Source organism: Phalacrocorax aristotelis, chromosome 1 (assembly GCF_949628215.1).
Source record: "Phalacrocorax aristotelis chromosome 1, bGulAri2.1, whole genome shotgun sequence".
NCBI lineage: Eukaryota > Metazoa > Chordata > Aves > Suliformes > Phalacrocoracidae > Phalacrocorax > Phalacrocorax aristotelis.
In genome coordinates, this window is record NC_134276.1 from 7,773,165 (window position 1) to 7,796,313 (window position 23,149).

The 23,149-nt window shown below is 40.4% G+C and overlaps 1 protein-coding gene across 2 annotated transcripts in view; it reads left to right on the forward strand.

Moving 5' to 3' along the window:
- DLG2 (discs large MAGUK scaffold protein 2) overlaps positions 1-23,149 on the forward strand; it is a 1,060,076-nt gene that overhangs the window by 473,014 nt on the left and 563,913 nt on the right. For both annotated transcript variants that reach the window (XM_075079151.1, XM_075079412.1), the window contains one exon: positions 14,241-14,402. In XM_075079151.1, the coding sequence (XP_074935252.1) occupies positions 14,241-14,402 (162 nt within the window). The remainder of the gene's footprint in view (positions 1-14,240; positions 14,403-23,149) is intronic.

Below are 23,149 nucleotides of genomic sequence, written 5' to 3' on the forward strand. Positions count from 1 at the left end.
GTGAATAATGTTATATATATATAGCCACTGACTTTTAGATTAGTGATCCAACTGCAACAAAGGTCAACAGCAAGTTAAAGTCATGCTCGCTTTCTCATTGTCAAGATAAAAATGAGCTGTAGCTCTCAGCTTGGTTCCCATAGAGCGTTTCTTTTCCTCAGCAGAAAATCACAGTTCCAGACTCAATAAATGGTTTTCCTTGTTGGTATTAACAGCTGAGTAACATAGGATTGACAGAAAATGGAGAGTGACTCGCCTGCTCTTGTAAAGACAGATTATGCAGAGAAAAAGATGTGGTATTTACAAAAGAACTTTTATTTTGGGGAGTTTACATTGCTGCTTCATCAGGAAACATACAGAGAGATAGGTCTTTGGTTATCCATCTAGCACTTAGTCAAGTACTAAAAAGGAAGGAAAATGAATAATCAAACAGCTCTAAATAGGCCATATGCCCAGATGGCTTTTGCAGATCTGAGGATTTGGCCCACTGCATGTATAAAGCTCTGGAAAATATTTATTTATACAATCAATCAATCCATTTGTTGGGTCAGGATTCAAAAACCTCTCTGCCTAATAATAAAACTGCTGTGTCTAGACCGAGCTATTTGCTTGGGATTGTCTGTGAGTTTTGTTTTGGGTATCATTTTATAATAATGTCTTTCATTTCAAAGTTAACAGTGCCTCATGATTGCCTTATGATCTGGGCTGAATCTAATTTTAACCAGGATGGGTTTTGCTTTGTCCTCATTTTCTAATAATTAAGAACAACAGAAAATGTACCGTGACATTGTTATTCAGCTGACAGTCACTTATGTAGCCTTCCTGAAAGCCGGTTATTAAAACCAAAGGAATTTAGATTTTATTTTTGTCACGATATTTTATACAAGACATTTACTTCCTTCATCTGAAAACATAAAGAAATTGAAAAAAAAAAAGTTGTTACAATATCTAGACTTTTTCAAAAAGGGATTTTTAGTGAACTTAGTAAGGATTTAACTTTTTAATTAAGCTAGTGTTATCGCAAGGAAGGGTGGCTTTGAACATTGGTAAGGTCAGTCTGCAAGAAAGAAATTTGTTGTTGGTTCAGAGATAACTTTACTAACATCTAAAGCATTCAACCTTCCCCTTTGTCTTCCCTGCCTCTCCACAACTATAAAAACTACTAGAAAACCTCAACAAGAGGAAAGGAGTAAATTACCAGAATTCAGCACAAAGATAGGCAGACACAACGGCGAGACACAACAGTTGCATCCAACGGAAGAATCAGGTGATAACTTTCAAAAGCAATAAAGTTTGAGGTATCCAGGTTAAGAGATGTAGAATCTTGATTTTCAAGAAAATCCAGTGGACTGGTAATAAGTTTCCATCTAAATAATTGTCTGGTACCCTGAGAGTCTTCTATGCCATGTAATATAAATTTGTATTTTTATAGCATTTTTCAGCTCTAAAGAACTTTTCAGACATTACCAGCCCTGCCAGGTATACAGTATAACATGATACAAAACAAGTGCCTGATCATTTAGGCATGGACTCTAGCTTATGTTTGCAGAGACTGAGACCCCAGTTGGCTAATTTAAAATGTGAGTGCTCAGATCACTTAAAAGTAAAAAAAATGCCTATTCTTCCAACACGACTATGGAAGGAGATCCCAGAAAAAAACAATAGCCCCAACAGAGTATGATTGTCTCCACCCAGCAGAGGAGTTAGTGGCTGATTTTCACATTTAAACTCAAATGTGAAAAATGCTTACCTGTCCAAATAAGACAAAGACAAATTTTAGGTTCCTAGGTCTAAAAGCAGTTCTACAGATAGAAGAAATCTGTGCATATATGCCTTTGTTTCCTGCAATTTTGCTAGCTACCTGCAGTTCTACTCACCATGACCACTCATTGCCTTCGTTCAGGCTAAGCCCTATGGGACTTGGAAAACTAAGGAAGGTTGTGCTGCCAGGCTTGGTTGGCCCTTCATAAAATGCAGGCGTAATGCATTTGTTAATTTATTTTTAAATAGAATAAATGGAGATGATGATAAGCTGTTCCCTCTTCACTTCAGGTAAGGTATGGCCCAAGGAGTGACGGATTCACTGCCTCGATGGGCTCAAAGGGTGTAAGCCCAAGAGATCTTCCCACTACATTAAACTCGGTGAACCTGTAGGTAGTGCAGGTTAATGGGATACTCTCTTCCTGCCCAGCCCCTGACCTTGATGTCCCTTGAGGTGTTGCCATCAGATCAGTGAGCTGAAGGAGCTTCCTGTGGAGCCATAAACTCCTTAGATCAAGAACCAGGCTGACTGTGGAGAGGTGAAGAGGTGGAAATACTGGTTTTGGGGATAGCCTCAGTAAAGCAAATATGGCCTTGTTCATACAGTACCTTCATGTTTCTCTGTATTCTGTGTATAGTAGCTCCTTTGCTCACTTGTTTCATAACCAGGGCTTTATTAAAGTACCTGAAAGTGCAGATTATTTTGCCACAACTGGGCAGTTCTGAAAGGCTGTAGAATGAAGAAGACCCAAATGCCCAAAGCTATTTCTCAGTAAGTGCCCTGTTTTAGAAATGTTCATTTTGACTCTTATGGGTGTCAAGCACATGCAAATTCACCTGACACAAATGTGTTTTACTGGCCTATTGAACACCTGGTTAAAATGTACTAGATCCATCCTTTTGTAAGTAAAACTTCATAGATTTTAGAAGAGGGGACTGCTAAAAATAATAGATATTTGAGACTTGTAATAACTTTTCCAGCACCAACAAAGATTGGTTTGGTAGAAAGAACCTTATCTTTAGAGCTAATGGTCTGGGTTCATCAGAGTGACAACAGCACTACAAGAAGGACATTGAGGTGCTGGAGTGCGTCCAGAGAAGGGCAATGAAGCTGGTGAAGGGTCTGGAGAACAAGTCTTATGAGGAGTGGCTGAGGGAACTGGGGCTGTTTAGCCTGGAGAAGAGGAGGCTGAGGGGAGACCTTATCGCTCTCTGCAACTGCCTGAATGGAGGCTGTAGCGAGGAGGGTGTTGGTCTCTTCTCCCAGGTCACTAGTGATAGAACGAGAGGAAATGGCCTCAAGCTGCATCAGGGGAGGTTTAGATTGAATATTAGGCAAAAATTTCTTCACTTAAAGAGGGGTCAGGCATTGGACGAGGCTGCCCAGAGAGGTGGTGGAGTCACCATCCCTGGGGGTGTTCAAAATACATGTAGACGTGGCACTTGAGGGCACGGTTTAGGAGGCCTGGGAGTGTTGGCTTGACGTTTGGACTTAATGATCCTAGAGGTCTTTTCCAACCTTAATGATTATGTGATTCTATGATTTTTGAAGTTTATGCACACAGAACATTTGTATTTTTATTCAAGAAGAACCTGTTTTCCACAAACACTGGAAAATTCAGTACTTATCTCTATACCTTCTTCACGTGGGAAGAAGCAGGGATGCTATTAAAGTTTATGAGGTTTTTTTATGTGTGTATACATTGTGTTCAAAGAACAGTTAAGGGATGGCAAGGTTATAAAGTTATCCACTCAGATTTAGGAAATACAAGAATTAAGATGATCTAAGCACTTTGATTGCAGGCCTTCTGTGGCCATATATTGTAATGTAGTATTATAATATAACTCAAATACAGTTTTAATTACACCGTTATTTTTGTTTTCACAGGCCTGCTGCTTCTTTCAGTCATGTGGAGTGGTACTTCATATGGCATTTTACATCTAACATATGTCTCCATGCATTATTTAATACAAGCAGTTCAAACTGTGTTCCATTTATAGAATTATTATTTTTTTCATTGATTTTCCTGTAATGCCAAGCCTGATCACAGTATCCAAGTATCTCATAAACATTAATGAATTTATTTTCACAATATCACCATGTGATTAGAACTTTTACTTGTTTAAGAAAACAATTAAGATCAAATAAGTCCACTAGTTCCTGTGTCCAGTTTGCAACATCAAGAATGAAATTAATCTCATTCAAAATGCTTAAATCCTAAGCTGTCTTCAGTTCAAGTTAGAAAAAAAAGTAGATAAAAAGTGCCTTCAGTGAGCAGTTATTTGACAAATGTACGTATAATATTGTGATGTTCCAGTTATTAGCAAGGGAACCTGGCTGACCTGCTTATACCAGAAGTTTAAGTTTTAGGTCTGATACCAATCCCGCTTTAGATTGACTTCTCGGAGTGCACAAGATTCCATTGCATTTTTTCTGAACAAAGCCCAACTGCCCCTGCTGATACTCAGCACTTCTGCAAAAACTGGCCATCTGTGTCTACCAAGACCTTTTAAAGTAAGGAATGTCTCAGTTCTACACCTGTGGAAAGTTTGGTTTTGTGAAATGCCTAGTGTTGCATGAGATTTCTGTGGCAAAAGCAAGAATAGAAACAGTTACCTACAACAGCATTTGCCTGTTTTAGCCTGAAAGCATCCTTTTGCTTCATATAGCCTTTGCCCAGAGTTCTCCCATTTCTGTATGAAATGATACCGGAATCCCACAGACACACAATTCTTGTGTCCTTCAAGGCACAATTCATTCCCAAAGGACCGTCCTGTCTGCACAGCGAAAGCAATATGTTCATGAGGAAGTACTTCCTTGATGGTTGAGTTCTTCACTCTGTGGATTTATCTTTCTTTTAACCTATGAACTGGCTCTTAGTTTAAGAAAAGCAGGGTCTAGTTTTCCTCTTAGATTTCATTTAGACCTGGGACTGCAGAAAAAGCAAGGGTGTCAATGGGAACACTTATATTCAAGAAGTCTAGGAGATAGGAATGTGGGAGCAGCAAAAGGGTCAAATTTTAAAATGACTCTCCACAGCCCTAGACAGAAAGTCTACACCACCTAGCATGGGGCAAGGCCACCACCTTCAGAGCCACAGGCTTCTGCCACTTATAATCATAGAATTGTTAAGGTTGGAAAAGTCCCTTAAGTTCATAAAGTCCAACTGCTAACCTATTACTGCCCAGTCTTGAGTAATTGCTAGGAGCAGCTATTGCTGTGCAAACTATTCCCGGAGGGAGATAACACAAATGCTTTCCCTAGGGGCTTCACAAGTATTTTTCAGCACCAGAGCAGTAACAGATGCTGGAGTTCTCTGTCTTTTCTCTTTTGGTCTTTATCCCCATTTGCTCCAGTCCTGTTTTGATGATTTTCCTATTCCTTGTCTTTTTTTAGGGAAATCTCAGGTCAGCCTTCCTTGAATGTGCCATTACACATTAGAGATCCCTTGGCTTATTTTAGCATTGACATGTAAAGCTCCCTGTATTGGATTATGTATGTATCCAAGAGAGGAAGGATCAGGGTAATATTTTCATGTATCTTTCTTATTGGTAAATCTGTCTCAAGGAATTACTCTGCTCCTCCTTGACTTTTCATTCCTGCTCCTGTGTTGCCTCCTCCACTACAGCTAATACACCTATTTGTGAGGCTGGGAGCTCCATAAGAGCATGATTTTTGGGGAATATACCTTGGAACATACCTTTTGGGGAAGTATAATTAACACTGGAAGTAGCACGGTCTCAGTGCATCCCTTTGACCTGCAGGCTCTCCACAGTGACCACCAGCAGGAGCTAACACAGCCAGGCAGCGCCCTGAATTAGAACCATGAAACTGGGCAGACTTGAGAGGCCAAAAAGCCCACCACAACTACATCTATTCAAGACCCATGAGGGCTAAGAAACAGAGTTAGAGGACAGTCTTGGTTATCCTCTGGAGTAACTCAGTAGGCGCTGTCTGATTGACTGATGCTCAGAAGGGCATTGGGAAATAATATAATGAAAATACATAGGTAAAGCTTTAAGTCAGTACATAGACACATGCAACACAAATAACTTACATTTTTTTATTTTTTATAGTTAGATAACTGTGAAGAAGTCACTAGCAGTGTGCACTAGGAGGAGGAGTCCTATTTTTTGTATAAATTCAACTAAGTAGGGCACCCAGGTGTGAAGGCTGGGGAGAGGGTTTCAGCTGCAAAACACAAATGGCTTGCTGTGCCGTGTGCTGAGCAAAGCTGGACTGAATTAAAATCTTTATTTTTGGTACAGAAATCATATGAGGGGCAAGCCATTTGTTCTGTGATTTTTGTTTGTTTCTCTGTATAATTTGTTTCAAGAAATAATAATAAATTATTTATTTATTAAGTTACATGATCACTTCTTAATCTTCTGATATAAAACCAGGGCACTTTTTCTGCCATGCTGCATTCCTACCACAGGCTTATTGGCAGGGAAACTGAGTCACGGTGACTGGCATCATTTGCAAGCCCCTTCTCTCCAAAAGCTCAGTAGTAATTTCAGCACAGGAGAGGGGTGACCAGGAGAGTCCAGGAGAGGGGTGGAAAAGGAGAATTCATGAGGCCTGGTGCCCCCACACTGGGGGACTGCAGCAGCAGAGTTGGAAGGATCAAGGAATGGGAGTGGGGACGTGGTGCTTCTAGGGATGCGCAGGGAGCTGCAGGGGGAAAGGAGGCACGAAGGAGGGAGCTAATGAGGCAGGAAGACTTCTATAGTGGCTGTGGGAACATGGATATTGCCGAAAAAATATTTTGAGGGTAATAGTTGAAAAGTGTAAAAAGGAGTATTCAAGTGAAGTTATTGCAGGACAAAGGGATGGAGAGGTGGCTACGCCCTGATGCTGGTAAACTCTATGGTTTCACCCACCCCTTTCCTTTGCTCTGCTTAGATACACAATCACTATTAGCTAGATTTTTTTTTTTTTTTGGAGTTACTGATTTTATAGTCTGCAGCCACATTCACCATTTAATACTAGCAAAGCCACCCGCTTAGAGCATCTTTTTTTTACACTGGTACTTCAAGTTAAAAATCTATTTTAAATTATTGGATAGCAAGTAGCAACCTCCAGAGGGCTAAACTGATGCTGTTAACAGGTCCAAAATGCGATGCAGCATATGGAGCTGAATACCTCATGGTACAGATTTGCATGCAGGCGGTTTTAATTAGGATTTAGAATTCCTTGAGGAATGCAGTGTTCTGGGCTAGTCTCAATCTTGTCAATACATAGTGGTTTTGTTCATGTTAAAGCATGCAAAAACCGATAGGTTCCTACTTGTTTGTAACTTTTGATGCTTGTATGAACTGTTAGACTTTCCCCAGCTGCCAACTTTGTGTATTATGTGTACTTACTATAAGAGGTTGCCGTTTTCTTTTAATAATGTTGTACCAGGTCAGTTCAAAGCAAAAATCCTTCGAAGTTTTATGACACTGCATAGCTAGGTATTTTCTCCTGCAACAGTTCGAAGTGAGAATATGCTTTAATTTGATGGTTATTGTGCCATCTTGTGAACGAAAGGTGCAACTACGTCCAGCTAATACAAGGAAGATATATTTTGGCTAATGCCCATTTTACTTCCTCGTCATGAAAAATAAAATTATTTAGGGTTTCAAAAAGAAGATTAATATATTTGGTCAACTGTGTTGTACTTGCATTTTTTTTTAAAACTGGGTGTATATTCCCTACTATGGGCAAAACCCTGCCAATTTCAGTAAACTGAGAGAAGAAATCATATATTTGCCTGTTTTTTTGTTCTCCCTCCTGAAAAAAGGGAACTTCTTGTTGTACTGAATGGAAAAGCTATGCAAATTCTCATTATTCAGTGCTGATAGTGTTCCTTCAGGGAAACAATTTGGTTCTTACAGGAAACCTCTCGTCTTCTAAAAATCACTCTGTGTTTCTCAGAGATAACACAATATAAATTACACAAAGCACTGCTAGCTACGCCACTGATGCAGAATAAAACCTAATTCCTGACCTTAGAAAGTCTGATGCCTCCTGGAATATTTAGGGGGTGGGGTGTGGAAGCACCAAAAGATTAAAAAGAAATTGGAATGGCAGCAGCTAACCTACAACCTTACTTTTAAATAATAATTGTTATTATTCTTAAAGTCAGTGTAGTTGCACTAGGTCTTAGGCTTAGAAAAGCAGACTGGGAAAATATCCTAAGTTCTACCACTGCTTAATTAATTGATTCTCTTTGTGACCTTGAGCAAGTTGTTGTATTTCTGTGCCTAATTTTACCCACCTTTAGATGATACACATACTTTTTTTCAACAGGATGTTATCAGACTTGACTAACACTTGTAAAGCTCTTTGGGCTTCTTAGATGGAAGGTATTGCTGTGATATAGTGACAAGCTTGTTAGAAATCTACTTGATAAGCAAAAGAGCAAGTCATTCACAATAAGTATAATTATTCAATGATTTAAGCTTCTTAATCTACTTCCACAGTCTTGGCAAGCAGATTGTGATTTCTTCCATTTTATATAATGAGAAGAGTATTTTTTTCTCTTTTTACTCTATAGATTGATTGCAAATATTCAGAATTCAAGCTGTGCTGCTCATTTGCAATCAGTTGGATGAGTAACATTATTTCTACTCATGATTGGATGAATGCCCAAGGACTTGTGTGTGCAAATTGTAAAGTTTGTTTTCTCAAGATACTCATCTGTATGACATTGAAATTTGTTGCCTTTGGAGAGCAGTGCCAGGAAATTCAACATACTGAAGACCACTGAAAAAACTGAGCACAAAAGTGAAACAAGGTGGCACTAGCATTTTTTAATGGGACTTTGCAGATTATAATTTTGTCTAAATGGACCAAGTCCATTATGGTTTTAGTTTTTGTCTTTGCTAAAACTCTGAACAAATCCAGTGTATTGAATTCCGGACCTAATATTGTGTAGAAAGGGGGTGACACTCAACCTGTTCAAACGTAGCTCCCAAGTCAAGGTTGCAGCAGATGACTAGCAGTGGTTAGTTCTGTGTGGAAGTTACAGGTTAATCTGTGTGGGAGTTGCAAAGCAGCTCAAATAGTGGGCTGAGGGAAAAGGCAAGTGAACAAGTGATAAGAAGCAGAAAGTGATGGGACCCAATTGCATACCTTGTCTCTCCTCAGATTGCAATGAGGCAACTGGATCTGTAAGGGGTCATTGTCTCATGTGGGAATTTTTCTGCAGAAATTCCTTTCCCCGTGGCTTCTAAGTTATATGGGTTATATGAAGACCCGCAGCTTCTAAGATGGAGCACTATGCCCCTCCTGAGGAGGACTATAAAACAGAAATTTTATTCAAAACTTGAAATTCTGATGTGTAAGAGCTAAAACAAATAATATTGCTATCATTTCCTTTGACAAAATGTATCATGCTAGCCAGAATATTTGTAACAGTCTGGCTTTGAAGAGAGATTTGGAGCAGGATCCACTCATGAATGAGTTACCATCTCATAGTATGTTGTGGTCCCTATTTTCCACCATTAATATCTATCATCTCTGTTTACTAAGCTTCAGCTGAGTGAAAAGCAACAACATTTTTTTGCCTCTGTGTCTTTTGCACATGGCAGGGTGTCTTTTTGTAGGTCGAGATCTTCTTTAGACTGGAATTCACTGGCTGCTCTTATTTCAGAGGATATTGTAGAGTCTCTTGACTCCTGTAACATACTTTGCTCTCCCCTTTTCCAGCCCTCCTATTGCAAGCAGAAGTAGTGTGTGATGTATTGGAGTGTGGTCTACCCAAAGAGCCATGCAGAGAAGAACAGGGCCATGTGCTTTTGAATGGCAGCACCAGTAGGACCTCTTTCAGCAGCTTAGGACGCAGGTCAATTTGAGTGGATTTAAAATGAAATATTCTGTTTGTATTTTCTGCAAAGCAAAACAATGGCTACTGCAAAAAATTACTGAGGACTTTTGTAAAAAAAGCAGTTCTCTTTGGCCCAAAATTGAATGACAAATTCCCAATTATCTTAGTTGACTGACAATCTGTCAAAGGTAGGTTTTAAGAACATAGAATCATAGAATCATAAAATTGTTAAGGTTGGAAAAGACCCTTAAGATCATCGAGTCCAACCACGAACCTATCACTGCCAAGTCCACCACTAAACCATATCCTCAAGCACCACGTCTACCCTTCTTTTAAATACCTCCAGGGATGGAGACTCCACCACTTCTCTGGGCAGCCTGTTCCAATGCCTGACAACCCTTTCAGTGAAGAAGTTTTTTCTAATATCCAACCTAAACTTCCCCTGGTGCAGCTTGAGGCCTTTTCCTCTCGTCCTATCACTTGTTACCTGGGAGAAGAGACCAAACCCCACCTCGCTACAACCTCCTTTCAGGTAGTCATAGAGAGCGATAATGTCTCCCCTCAGCCTCCTCTTCTCCAGACTAAACAACCCTAGCATCCTCAGCTGCTCCTCATAAGACTTGTTCTCTAGACCCTTCACCAACTTTGTTGCCCTTTTTTAGGTACGCTCCAGCATCAGGATGTCTTTCTTGTACTGAGGGGCCCAAAACTGAACAGAGTATTTGAGGTGTGGCCTCACCAGTGCTGAGCACAGGGGCACCATCCTTGCCCTGCTCCTGCCGGCCACGTTATTCCTGATACAAACCTGGATGCTGTTGGCCTTCTTGCCCACCTGGGCACACTGCTGGCTCATGTTCAGCCAGCTGTCAGCCAGCACCCCCAGGTCCTTCTCTGCCAGGCAGCTTTCCAGCCACTCCTCCCCAAGCCTGTAGCGTTGCCTGGGGTTGTTGTGACCCAAGTGCACTTAACCTTGTTGAATCTTATACTGTTGGCTCCGGCCCAATGACCCAGCCTGTCCAGGTCCCTCTGTAGGGCCTTCCTGCCCTCCAGCAGATTGACACTTCCACCCAGCTTGGTGTCATCTGCAAACTTACTGAGGGTGCACTCGATCCCCTCATCCAGATCATCAATGAAGATACTGAACAGGACCGGCCCCAACACTGAGCCCTGGGGAACCCTGCTTGTGACCGGCCGCCAATTGGATTTGACTCCATTCACCACCATGCTCTCGGCTTGGCCTTCCAGCCAGTTTTTAACCCAGCGCAAAGTGCACTTGTCCATCTCTATTTCTATGCCAGTGCAACAGTCTGGCTATTGTAACTTGTATTGTAACGTCCCACTTCTTTTTGTCTTTTTTGTTGTTGTTGTTGTTGAGAGCTGGCTTTGCTGAAATTTAAGGCTTTTGACCATTACCTTCTGCTGGATTCATATCCTCAGTCCTGTTTATCTGACAAGTCTTTGGCAAGCACATCCTTAGAAATGTTCCTTTAGACAGTACGATATGAGGAGCAGTGATGCTGTAATAATCTCAAATTGTAGAGAGAATGATCTCTTATAAAAAGGCACGTTCATATTAAAAATTCACAGCAGCACACTCCACTCCCCCATTATAGGTAATTACAGAGGATTTTAAATATCTGATGCTAGTTGGCAGCGTACAATACCCTGTCAGCAGCAGGCACTGATTTGTAATTTAATTATCATAAGACATCCACCTGTTCTTTTGTCAAATGAAGAGTAGCATTTCCGTGCAATCATGCTTTTCCCTCCAGAAATTTGAATTAACCCTTAAAGAAAGCTCCGGGTTCTAGGGAATGGGGTAATTTCAAGGTCATTTGCAGGACCCCATTAGGACAGAGCGACGGAGACAAATGAGGCATATCTGCAGGAGAGTCTTAATTCTGGTTTGGTATTTTCAGCCTTACCATTGGCTTTTTGCTATGTCAAGCTGTTTTGGTTCACAGCTGAAAGCATTTCAGTGAAGAGATGCTGTGGCAGGGAAGATGTATGAAAATCAATGAGTTTGGTGCTAAGAACATGAGGTAAACACATAACAGGATTGACCCAGAAATGCTTTAGGCTCGTACTTTGTGAAGAACGAGAAGGATGGTCTTGGGGTGGGAAGACCATAAAAGCAAATGGAAAGTGGAAATCTGTTCTATAAACTTTCCAGTTTATGGCCCGTGAACATGGATATTATTGAATTTGTCATGGGAATGTGCAGTTATTAGATAAAATGTTAATGCCACCTTACACTGCTCCTTGCACTGTAAAGCTGCATGAATGGTCTGGACAGAATAGTGTGTATATATATACATATGTGTAACATATATAGAGAGTATAATATTTGTATCAGGAATGGTGTGGCCAGCAGGTGTAGGGAAGCGGTCGTCCTCTTGTGCTCGGCACTGGTGAGGCTCCACCTCAAATAGTGTGTTCAGTTTTGGGCCAATCTCTGCAAGGACATTTTGGTGCTGGAGCGTGTCCAGAGAAGGGCAAGGAAGCTGGTGAAGTGTCTGGAGCACAAGTCTTATGAGGAGCAGCTGAGGGAGCTGGGGGTGTTTAGCCTGGAGAAGAGGAGGCTGAGGGGAGACCTTCTCACTCTCTATGACTACCTGAAAGGAGGTTGTAGCGAGGTGGGTGTTGGTCTCTTCTCCCAAGTAATAAGTGATAGGCAAGACAAGAGGAAATGGCCTTAGGTTGTGCCAGGGGAGGTTTATTAGGCAAAATTTCTCTATTGCAAGAGTGGTCAGGAATTGGAAGAGGCTGCCCAGAGAGGTAGTGGAGTCCCCATCCCTGGAGGTATTTAAAAACATTTAGACATTTTGCGTAGTCCAACCTGGCAGTCTTGGGTTAATGATTGGACTTGATGATCTTAAAGGTCCTTTCCAGCCTAAATGATTTTATGATTCTGTGTTTCTATGACAAAGCTTCTTATGGCTTCTGCCACTACTCTCTTGTCTTTTTGGAAAGCTGTTGCTGGGCTTTTTCATTTTACCATTTCCTGGGGAGATGAGATGACTCTGGTATTCTGCAATTATTTCTCCTAACCACGGTTTAGCAAATGACTCACTTTAAAGAGGGTGTCTCTGAGTAGTCATCTCTTTTGAGAGAGTACTCACTGGATTAAAAAAATAATTGATTGCTTGGGGCTTAAATTATCTGTGTGCCAAGCCTTAAATGTGACATCGCTTGGAGTACCATCTATTAGACCGATGGCTTCTTGCCCAAATAATACTTGTCTGGTGCCAGTCATTTTATGTATTCATTAATTACGTTATCTGAAAAGTGAATATGTGAAGATTTGCAGGCATATCCCAGAAAAGAAGTAGAGAATAAATCATGTCACACATATATTCTGAAAATAATTGGCAACTCTTGAAACATTTCCATATGTGAGAGTGAAGGCAGGAATAAACTGGGACCATTTCCTTTGGAGCGATGAGTAAATGAAGTAACACCCCAGAACTGAGCAAAGTGAAATGCAGGAGCAGCAGAGAGGGCTGCTTCACAGTGTCCTTGTGAGCATACCTGAACTTATTTTTCTTATATGGCAAACCAATTAAGTCGTAGTCTTTGATTTCATCTTTCCTTTAGTCTTTGATTTTGCTCATTCCAATATTTTAGCATATACCTGTCAGCTGAAAATGGCATTTACAATGACACTATCTGCCCCTCTCTTATTGCCAAAAATATATTAACTCCCCTCTGATTTACACTCTGCTCTCCTCCTGCTCCTTGCTGTAATGTCTCAACACCCCCCACCACCGCGTTACACCATGTCAATTCATACTCCCCACGGGACCCATCCAGCAGTCTTCTCCCTCAGAAAAGCGGTGTATGTACGTCACATATAAAAGGCAAGGCTTCAGCAGCGGGGGGCTGCAGACATCTCTGTGAAGGAGGTCGGAGCTGCCCTGTGTGGAACACAGTAGGTTCCAGCCAGCTCCAGCTGGCTCCAATGGCCCCACCACAAGACACAGCTGGGCTTGTCAGCCAACTGGATGGTGCCTTTTTAAAAAGAATTCTAGATAAAGGACAGGTCTGGTCATTTAATTTAACTTTTAGGGTTATATTCCTTGCAGTTACTAGCTTCCTTTTGGATCTTGGACAAGGTGCTTACCTCTTCATTCTTATGTTGCCTCTCTGTGGAGCAGGGAGTTACAACACCTCACACCCAAATTAGCATTCAGGGTATGGAGGAAATTTTACTGGAAAGTAACTCTCTGCTTAACTGTGGCTCTGTGGAAGTGCATGTGTGCTCTCCAGCATCAGAGTATGTGGTGCTAAATGGGAAATAACTCAAGTATTTTGCAGAGAAAGGCTGTAGAAGTGCAGTTATTAATGTGGGGATGTGAAGTGTGAGCTGACACTACAGCTCAGCCAATAAATATGTCTCTTTTTTTCATTATTAACCCTTGCCAGTATGTCATCTCAGATGTCTATCTGATGGTGAAAGTTTTGTGTATCAGTGTTATACATTGCATTTTCTTTCTTTGGTTAAATATTAAAAAAATAATCAGGTATTGGCTCCAGAACAGATAAGGAAATCCAAGGGTTATATTGTCTAATGTCTGATAATTTATGTGTTATCCCATATTTACATTAATACATGTGCATTGTCTCCTCAAACCTTATTTGTTCTTCCTTGCTTTTTTTCTCTAGAAATATCGTTATCAAGATGAAGATGCTCCGCACGATCATACTTTGCCTCGATTAACCCACGAAGTGAGAGGCCCAGAACTTGTTCATGTGTCAGAGAAGAACTTGTCTCAAATAGAGAACGTCCATGGATATGTCTTACAGTCACACATTTCTCCTTTGAAGGTAGGATCGATATTCACTGTGGCTTTGGTTTTCAAATACGAGGAAACACGTAGCATGAAGCGTTTGGGAAATGTATTTTGTCATACAAAAAGACAAGCTGCTTTTTTGAAGGGTACCACTGCAAATTGATTGTCTTGAGGATTTAAGGCTCACTGTAGTGTAACGGGTAATGGTTTAGTTAGCAGAGCTTTGTGTTGAGATGTGAGCTTTTAGTTATGAGTGAGATTTTTACCTGAGCGAGAATCATTCCTGGCAAATGAGCATTTTTTTCTCTACATTGAGAAGGAATTAATGTGGGTTCTGGGCCTCGATATCACTATGATTTTGGAATGGCAGACTGCCCTTCTTGATTGTCCTTGCTCAGAAATTGAAAAAATATGCTGTAAATGTAACCATCTGATGGAGTCCTGGTTTTTGCATCTCTCAAAAAGCTACATCAAAGTCAGAAGTTATGCCTGAAAATGGAGCTCATTTGCCAGTATTCAGATCCTTAGTACTTAAGCACTTGCTGTTTTCTGTGGGTTTTGTTCAATTCAGAGTGATGTAGAGACATCTCGCTGTTATCTAAGGCAACTATTTATGAAATATAGAAGGTTTTTATGTATGTGTGTCTGGTGTCCTCTGATATATCTGGCTGGGCAAAAAGTGAAGTTCATGGTGAACCTGTATATTAACCAAAAAAAATTCAATTTCTGAAAATCAAATTTGCTCTTTAATAAGCCTGCAATGGTTTGAACACGATCCTAAAACTTCTTTAATGAAAGGAACATGGATGGAGTCATGAGCAAGATGGTTTTCCTATTTTTTATTTCTACTAGGCCTGGGAAGGGGAAAAAAAAATAATTTTTACTAGAAGTGGTGATGTTCTGGGTAATGGTTTTATTCAGGCAGTCAACTAAGCAGCAAACAAGGCAGATGGGCTTTGCTCCTTCTGGTGCTCAAAGCCTGTGAAATGGGCATCGCTTGCCTAGTAGAGTGATTACAGTCTGGCTACAAGTGAAAGGAAATTTTTATTATTAAAGATTGATGTGAATGCAGCTGGTGTTCATTGAGCCTTCATGGAATAGCCATGTGAATTAATCTTTGTCCTCTGCTCTTGTTGTTCTGGTGTGTAGTTTGTATGTCATTTGTCATACATTTGTCATGTTTTAGCAGCTTTTTGGGTTGCTTACCTAGCTTCTACTGCAGAAGCCAACAGTATCAAGCAGTGATATATCTTCTTATGCTGAAGTAGATCAGCTTAGTTATTTGGAAGGGATTACCTCCATGTAGCCTCTGTGTAACCTCAGGGGACAATCACAAACAAAACAATTTCATACCTGGAAGGGAAACATCCCTGCTCCTCTAAGCCTCCTTGAATATTAAGATTATAGCAGTGCTTCTTATTCATGACAGTCAAAAATAGATATTTTGCTTCACACATGGAGACTTTCAAGTAAGGCTGCATGATCCAAGCTGATAATATAGCAATGATGATAAAAAGCTTATTGTGAAGTGAGGTGAAGGGTATCCCCAGACATCTACAGTTGCCTTAAAACAGCTCCCAGCCCAATTTTCTCTTGTGACAGGAGAAAGTTGCTTTCTGCTGCCATTTTCTGAAGTGATGGAAGGAGAGGATCTGTATGTTTCCTCTTGGAAATTAGTGCCTTCTACAAGTTCTCTCCTCAGCATGAGGATTTCTGTTTGACTCTGTCCCTTTACCTTCTTTCCTTCAGAGTCACAGTGTCTCATGCTTGCCACTTAATAGTGTCTCATGCCTGCCACTTAATCTACATTTAATAATTTCTCTCTTCAGATGGCTTTGAAGTTCCTGCTTTTTTTTTCTCCTGTAGTCTATGTCCTGTCTTTTACCCTTTGGTAGAGAATTAGCTCAGGGGGCTGGAGTAAACCTTCTGCTAGAGATCATGGCACTGTGGTACCCTTACTATCTGAAATACCTGCTTTGGATTCACTTTTGTTTCTGGGAATTGACTGAAATCCCTGTTCAGAAGCTTTTTGTCACGGTGTTTTCCACATAGGTGAGAAACAGCTTTCCAAGCTCTCCAAAATCCAATTAGAATTGGTTGTTGTCTTGAATTATAGACTTCCCATCTTATAGTCTAATGTCATTAATGCTCAGTAATATTATGTAAACATGGCTGCACTGAATAACACCAAACCTGAGGCATACTGCTTCTGAACCCATAGCATGCCTTCCTAGGGAAATGAAAAATACTGTTTTTTAAAGATCTGCTGGATAAGTATGGCTGCAATTTAAATATTCCATTGCCTTGCGTGAGAGGTGGAGCTGCTGGAATTGTGCTCTGAGAATCTATAACAAATGCTGGGGTCCAAATACAGCCTGTCAACTCATGTCTTAGGAGTGAGAAGACACTGGCAATTGCAGTGGGATAAAGCTGTCAGGAAACTCCACCGGGAGCTGTTTGCTCTGGAAAAGTTAACTCGTTCTGCCCCGGTTTTCTGAATACGGGTCAGAGCATTTGGTGCAAAGCGAAAATGTGTGTAAATGAAAGTCACAAGTATGCTTGTACCAAGCGCCTGCTGTGTCACTAGGACTGCCTGTCTGGTCAGCCACCCAGGCGGCAAGCCCGTTACGTGTGCAGGGGCTGGCTGTCTGGCTGAGGGGTGTTAAGGCACTGCCTGACTGCGTTTCGCTGCCTGAATTTCACTGTAGGATATGCAGCACCAAGGTGCATCTCCCAAAGAATTTTTGAGGCAGTCTTTTGTCTTTAGTGGCTGCAAAATGCCCTGATGACAGGGTGATTTGCCCAATATTTTAATCTTTGAAATAGTATAATGAAAGAAAAATGTTTGAGCATAAAAATAATCTAATTAAGATGCTTTGGATTCAAAGTAGTGTCCCAAGACCAAGCCACATATCGATCTTAATTACATCACTTTTCCTAATCGACTTGTGTTTGGCAGAGGAAAGAATTGCTTGTTTTTATATGTTTATGTTCATTTGGAAAGAAAGCTGCAAAGACCGTGCAATCAAAAGACTACCCTTCAGGGGGGCTGGTCCCAGCCCCCACAGCTGAGCAGTGCCCACAGCCAGCTCTGGAAGCCATAGGTGTTAGACCTTGTCTGTGCAGGTAGGCTGCTTGCTGCCGTCACCCTGCTGTGCTCCGAAGTTTCCAGTGAACGTCTCGGTGTGCATCCACAGGCCAGCTTGACAGCTTGAGCACAGACTTACATCACCACAGTTACAAGCTTTGTGGATGGTTGGAGTTCAGGCGGAGAAACCATGGGCCTGTCTATACGCCTGTGTACATCTTTAAGTAAAACATTCCAGGGATCCTTGAAAGACTTTCTAACCCTCAGGATGGAAGGATTCAGCCCATCTTTTTGAAGACTTGTGTGATTCAGAATGCCCGACATGGTACTGTGTAGCAAATAACAGATGCATCTTAAATTTGATATCAAGTTTCTGTGTACAAATTGTTAAAGAACTTGGCTGTAGTTTCATATTCCAGATTATGTGGTTTGATGTAGTCCAGCAATATCCCAGTGGAGCTTGACATTATTGGTTTCTTCCGAAGTCTTTTATAACGAGAATTTTCTTTAATGGCCTTACACTAGTTTTGTGTGCTGAAGAATTGGCAACCCGGCCCTTGGCCATTCTGAAAATCTCTTTGAGACACTCAGATTCTGATTATGAAAAATACTGTTCAGGAATGTGAACAGTTTTTCTGATATTGACATGTCTTCTTAACTTTCAAGTACCTAAAATCTAGCGTGCACTAGCCAGATTACTTCTTTCCAGAAGATAATAATGAGTAAGAGGAGTTGTGCTGAAGACTAGACCCTCTTTCCACTATGATTTTACTTTTGTAACTTCAGATTTCTTGCATGAACTTTGCTTTTCCACTTTCCTACTACTTTTCTTCCTGCACCATTTCCCATACACTCAACTCAGTTCTTGAAAATGCTTAATTTTGGAAAGCTGCAGCCTTCTGTTAAAGGTTGATCTACTTACTAGTGTGGAGAAGATAAAATTTCTAACAGCTTCAGCAACTTTGAATGTCAAACACCAACGTTTTAAAGGAAGTTTTCAGTTATGCGGCTGTGTAACATTTGGGAAGATGCTAACATTCAAGTTTTGTGAAAGACAGAGTTGCCATATTAAGATGATAAATGTTCTTTGCAACTTATGGAGATGGTGAAACTGTGTTTTATTAATCTGTTAAAGGAAAAAGTATGTAACGTAACAAAGAGTTTAAAATAATTTTCTTGCACTGTCCCTCCTTTGGCACTAGATGGTGCAATAGGCTCAGAATCCTTTGATCTGCATCTATGAGCTTCAGTGACGTCCTATGGAGGTTTTATTTATATGGCTTAGAAAGTGGTAACTCAGTAAAAATGCCTGTTAGAAATTAGGTGTCTTCTGATTCCCTGGTGTGTTGGGAAATCTGAATACAACAGAGCCATACCTGAAATTCGTACATGCAAGTTCTGTCTCTAAATTAAATGCGCCTCTCTTTCCCTCCCTCCTAGGAATAGAGCTAATCAGGGTTCATTAAATGAATTATAACTCTGGCTTCTAAATGAACTTTATTAGTATTACTGTGATGTCAGATTTCTTTTTGTTTTAAGTATATTCGGCTTTCTTTGGATAAGCTTAGAAGTAAAAATCCATGTAAGGATCTTACATCTCCTTGGTTGCCTGAACATTTTGAATGTCAGGCTATGCCAACTACTATCTCCATTTCCTCATTTAATGCAAGGTTTGAGTGTAAGCATCGATGGCAGTTGTGCAAAAACAAGTAGCCAGGTAAATCACTGTTATTACCTTATCCTAGGATATTTTTAAACAAGGAAGTTCAGAAACCTCTTCAGTTGCCTTCTCTTTGATGGCCTCACTTTGTAGAAGGGAAGGAACCACTCTGGATATTCCTCCTTTTTTTTTTCCCCTGCTGACCCAGGGCGTTGTCCTGCAGCTCAGCAGGGTTGCTGACAGCTTCTAGAAGCCAGGACTGATTCAATGACTTCCCAGTGGAGAGCAGGAACGACCATCTCCACACGAAGCAAATGGCCAATTCATTTACTCAGTGGTCTCCAAAGTTAAGGTTATATATGAATTCACATTTGTGCAAATTACTTTTCAGAAGAAGGAGCTTTGCTTCTCCCATCACCACAGCGCATTGATTCGATTTGTGCTTTTTCCTTGGTGATGGCAAAAGCCCCTATCTTACCCATTGTTTGAGATTCTCTGTATCTACTTGGGAAAAGATGTTTGGCTTCTGCTCCAAGCCAGATCTCTCTCCTTCCCAACTTCCATCTTCTGGTGAGTATGTAAAGTGTCATTCACACTCCTATCATTCTTTTTATCCACCTGGGTGCAGGAAGGTCACTCCTGGGAAAGCTCCTGGAATCTGGCACGGCCCCTTTGCTGTCATTACTGAAACAGCTTTTTTGTCATCTTCGAAGCCTTCCTTGTCCAAATGTGAGTCAGACCTCACTACAGTGGTTGCCGCGCTTCTCCAACAAATTAACAAAGATGAGGATGAGCCTGGATGATTAATAAATCTATGAAAAATGTCTTAGCCTGAGCTTCCTGGAAACTGTCACAAAGAGTAATTTTTGTGACTAAAAATGTAGATTAGGTAAGAGCTATTTATCTCATGAATTAACATTGACTTCGATAAAAATTGACTCCTAGAGACAATTTGGATAAATAACGTAAAAACAATCTGTATTGATTTTTTTTCAGATGCAAAAGTTCCATTTTTCAATTTGAAAAGTTTTGGGACTATTTTTTGCTATGGAATACTGTATAAAATACTAAGTCATGCGCTGGTCACAGGTACTGTGAAAACAGCAAACTCCAAGACTCTCATGATGTTGCAGTGGATCACATGAGCTGCCGATTAACTCGAGGTGTTGCTGCACAGAGCTGCAAAACAACATTAGAAAATACACTCAACAGGTCCGTGTAGCTGTTTTAAATGAGCAGCTGCAAGGAAGTCCTCTGCTTATGTAATTGTCAATACCTTTAACTACGAGGGAACCAGATTTACACAGGGAAAGCTGGTTGCTGCAGCTTTCAGCACTGCCATGACTGATACTCCCGCATATATATAGTCCCTAGTGCTTTTGCAGGGATCAACTGTGATAAGAAACCCTATTTATTTTTCCAGAGCTGCTGAACGTCCTTAATTCCTATTACTGGGGAAGAACCCTATGTTAGAGGTGAAGTTCAGAGAGGGAAGAGAACAAGATAAGGCTGAATTTGTTTTAATTTCTGTTGTTCAGGTGTGACAAACATTTGAGGCTGTGCCATAGCACAGGCTGTTCTTCCAGAGCAAAGATGCCGCATTTCAGAGGCTCTCATGAGCTGTGGAGAACTGTGAGAGGCTGATGCTTTGTTACATGTCAGGAACAGAAGCCTGAAGTTTTCTCTTGCAGTTGCAGAATTAATTGGGGTTATATAGAGGACATATTAATGTATGCATGGATATATTAGCAAACCATCTAAAATTTAATCTTGCATCCTTTTCTTTGCTTACACTGACTACATTTCATGAGTATAGCTAATCTGCATGAAGCATTTTTTAGCCCCAGGGTGGCTCAGCCCAGTAGCAATGATCTTATAATAATACTTTTGATCTCTGCCCTGGTAGCTTCCTAGCTTTTGTGTTTTGGGATTGGTTGGGATTTTGGTTTTTGGTCTTTTTCTTTTCCCCTCTCTCCTTTTTACTATGCAGTTATTGGCAAAGCCCCATACTGCAGTCTGTATCAGTTAGTGAATTCCACTGAATATTCAGGAGGTGGCTTCATTAAGATACAACACTTGTTACATGTTTAATCATGTACTGCTTTTCTCTTATCTCTTACTGTAACAGCAGATAAGCATATATCATAGATCTGTATCTGTGGTCTGTTTTTTAATATAAAAATTCAATCGGATTAAAAAGAGACAAAGGAAACACACAAATATGCCTGTGCTTGTTCTTGCTATTAGAGAAGTGGCAAAAGCAGCTCTGAATTTTTATTTTATTTCATTATGTTTCAAGGCAAAATAAGCAGCTTATAAATTAGTATTCTGAAGAATATTTTGTATCTTAGTTTCATGTGGGCAGGAATGTCTTCCATTTTTGCAATCCTTGTCTTATTCTGAAGAAAGTCCTAAAATGGTGCAAAATATGAATGTTACAGTGAAGAACAGTTACTAAAGTAGAATATTTTTGGTTTTCTGTCATCATAGCTAAGTCCATTGTTTTGTGTGCTTGATTTTTTTGCCTTGGATTTCTGATTGACGTCTTTCCACATGATCTATGCTGGTGCAGACAGTATCTCATTATCTTTCCATCTTCTGACAGAAATAAAAAGAAACCAAATAAAACTGCTTCTGTCAATGGGTGATTTAATTGGAGAAATCTCAGCAACTTAAGGTAAACCTCAGGCATTGCAATCCTTTCTTTTTTGGCAAAATAAATGATGGGCTCTGATGGACATAAGCAAAGTAAATTGTGAAAGTATATACTGTTATATTTTACTACATTTGCCTGAAGAATAAAGAAAGGAGTTTTCAAAAGGGGTAATTTGAAAATATTTTCAGGCTGTGGACATTGTTTACTTTATAAGGGCCTCATACATATTGAAGGTCTTTTCAAATGTTAATCTGAATTGCAGTTTCAGGAGACTTTCTCTATTCTTGATCTCCTCGGTGCTTTATCCATTACTATTAATTAGCTGGTTTAGCTTTTATTCTTTTCAGATAGTACATTTCTCCTTAAGGATAGCGTTGTTCATGAGTCTTATTTTTTTCTGATATATTGGAAATATTTCTGGCCATGTCCCTCAGTTATAATCAGGAAAATGAGAGATTCCAGGAACCCTTTTTTCTCCTTGTCCTTCTGTAATATTTTGCATAGTACTAGTAACTCCTTCCTTCCCTGTAATTCATTGAGCTGTTTTTTCCTTGATGTACTGGCCATATGAAATACTCATAGAATATAAAATGGACAGAGAAACATGTACTGTTGTAAAGGTGGGATTTTTTCCAGCTAAAATAAATTAGATATATCCAATAAATCGACAGAATCACTACTAGATGTTACAGGCATAAGATTTGTATGTTCTCTCGGTTCCTTTCTTCAAGTCTAGGAGTACAAGAATATCAGTGTATTTGTAAAGTATCTGTAATGATGTTTGCCACCTTTCCAAAGTGTTTTGTGACCTACTGATGAAAAGCGCAATAAAGCATCTTGGCATTATTAGTCAGACTGTAACAGGAGGGATTTTTCTCAGAGATGTCAGGCAGGTTTAACACCAGTGTTTCCCTAAGCTCAGTAGCTGAAATGACCTTCTCTCAGACTTCAGCTACTACTGACACTTGGGAATGTACTCTACATTTTAAATGAAGCATTAAACTGCTGTAATACCTTTTTCAATGAGGAATATCCTGGTAATTCACTCACTCAGGACAAGATCATAGAATCATGGAATGGTTTGGGTTGGAAGGGACCTTTAGAGGCCATCTAGTCCAACCCCCTGCAGTGAGCAGGGACATCTTCAACTAGATCAGGTTGCTCAGAGCCCCGGCCAGCCTGACCTGGAATGTTTCCAGGGATGGGGCATCAACCACCTCTCTGGGCAACCTGGGCCAGTGCTTCACTACCCTTTTTGTAAAAAATGACTTCCTTATATCTAGTGTGAATCTCCCCTCTCTCTGTTTAAAACCATTACCTCTCGTCCTGTCACTACAGGCCCTACTAAAAATCTGTCCCCATCTTTCTTATCAGCCC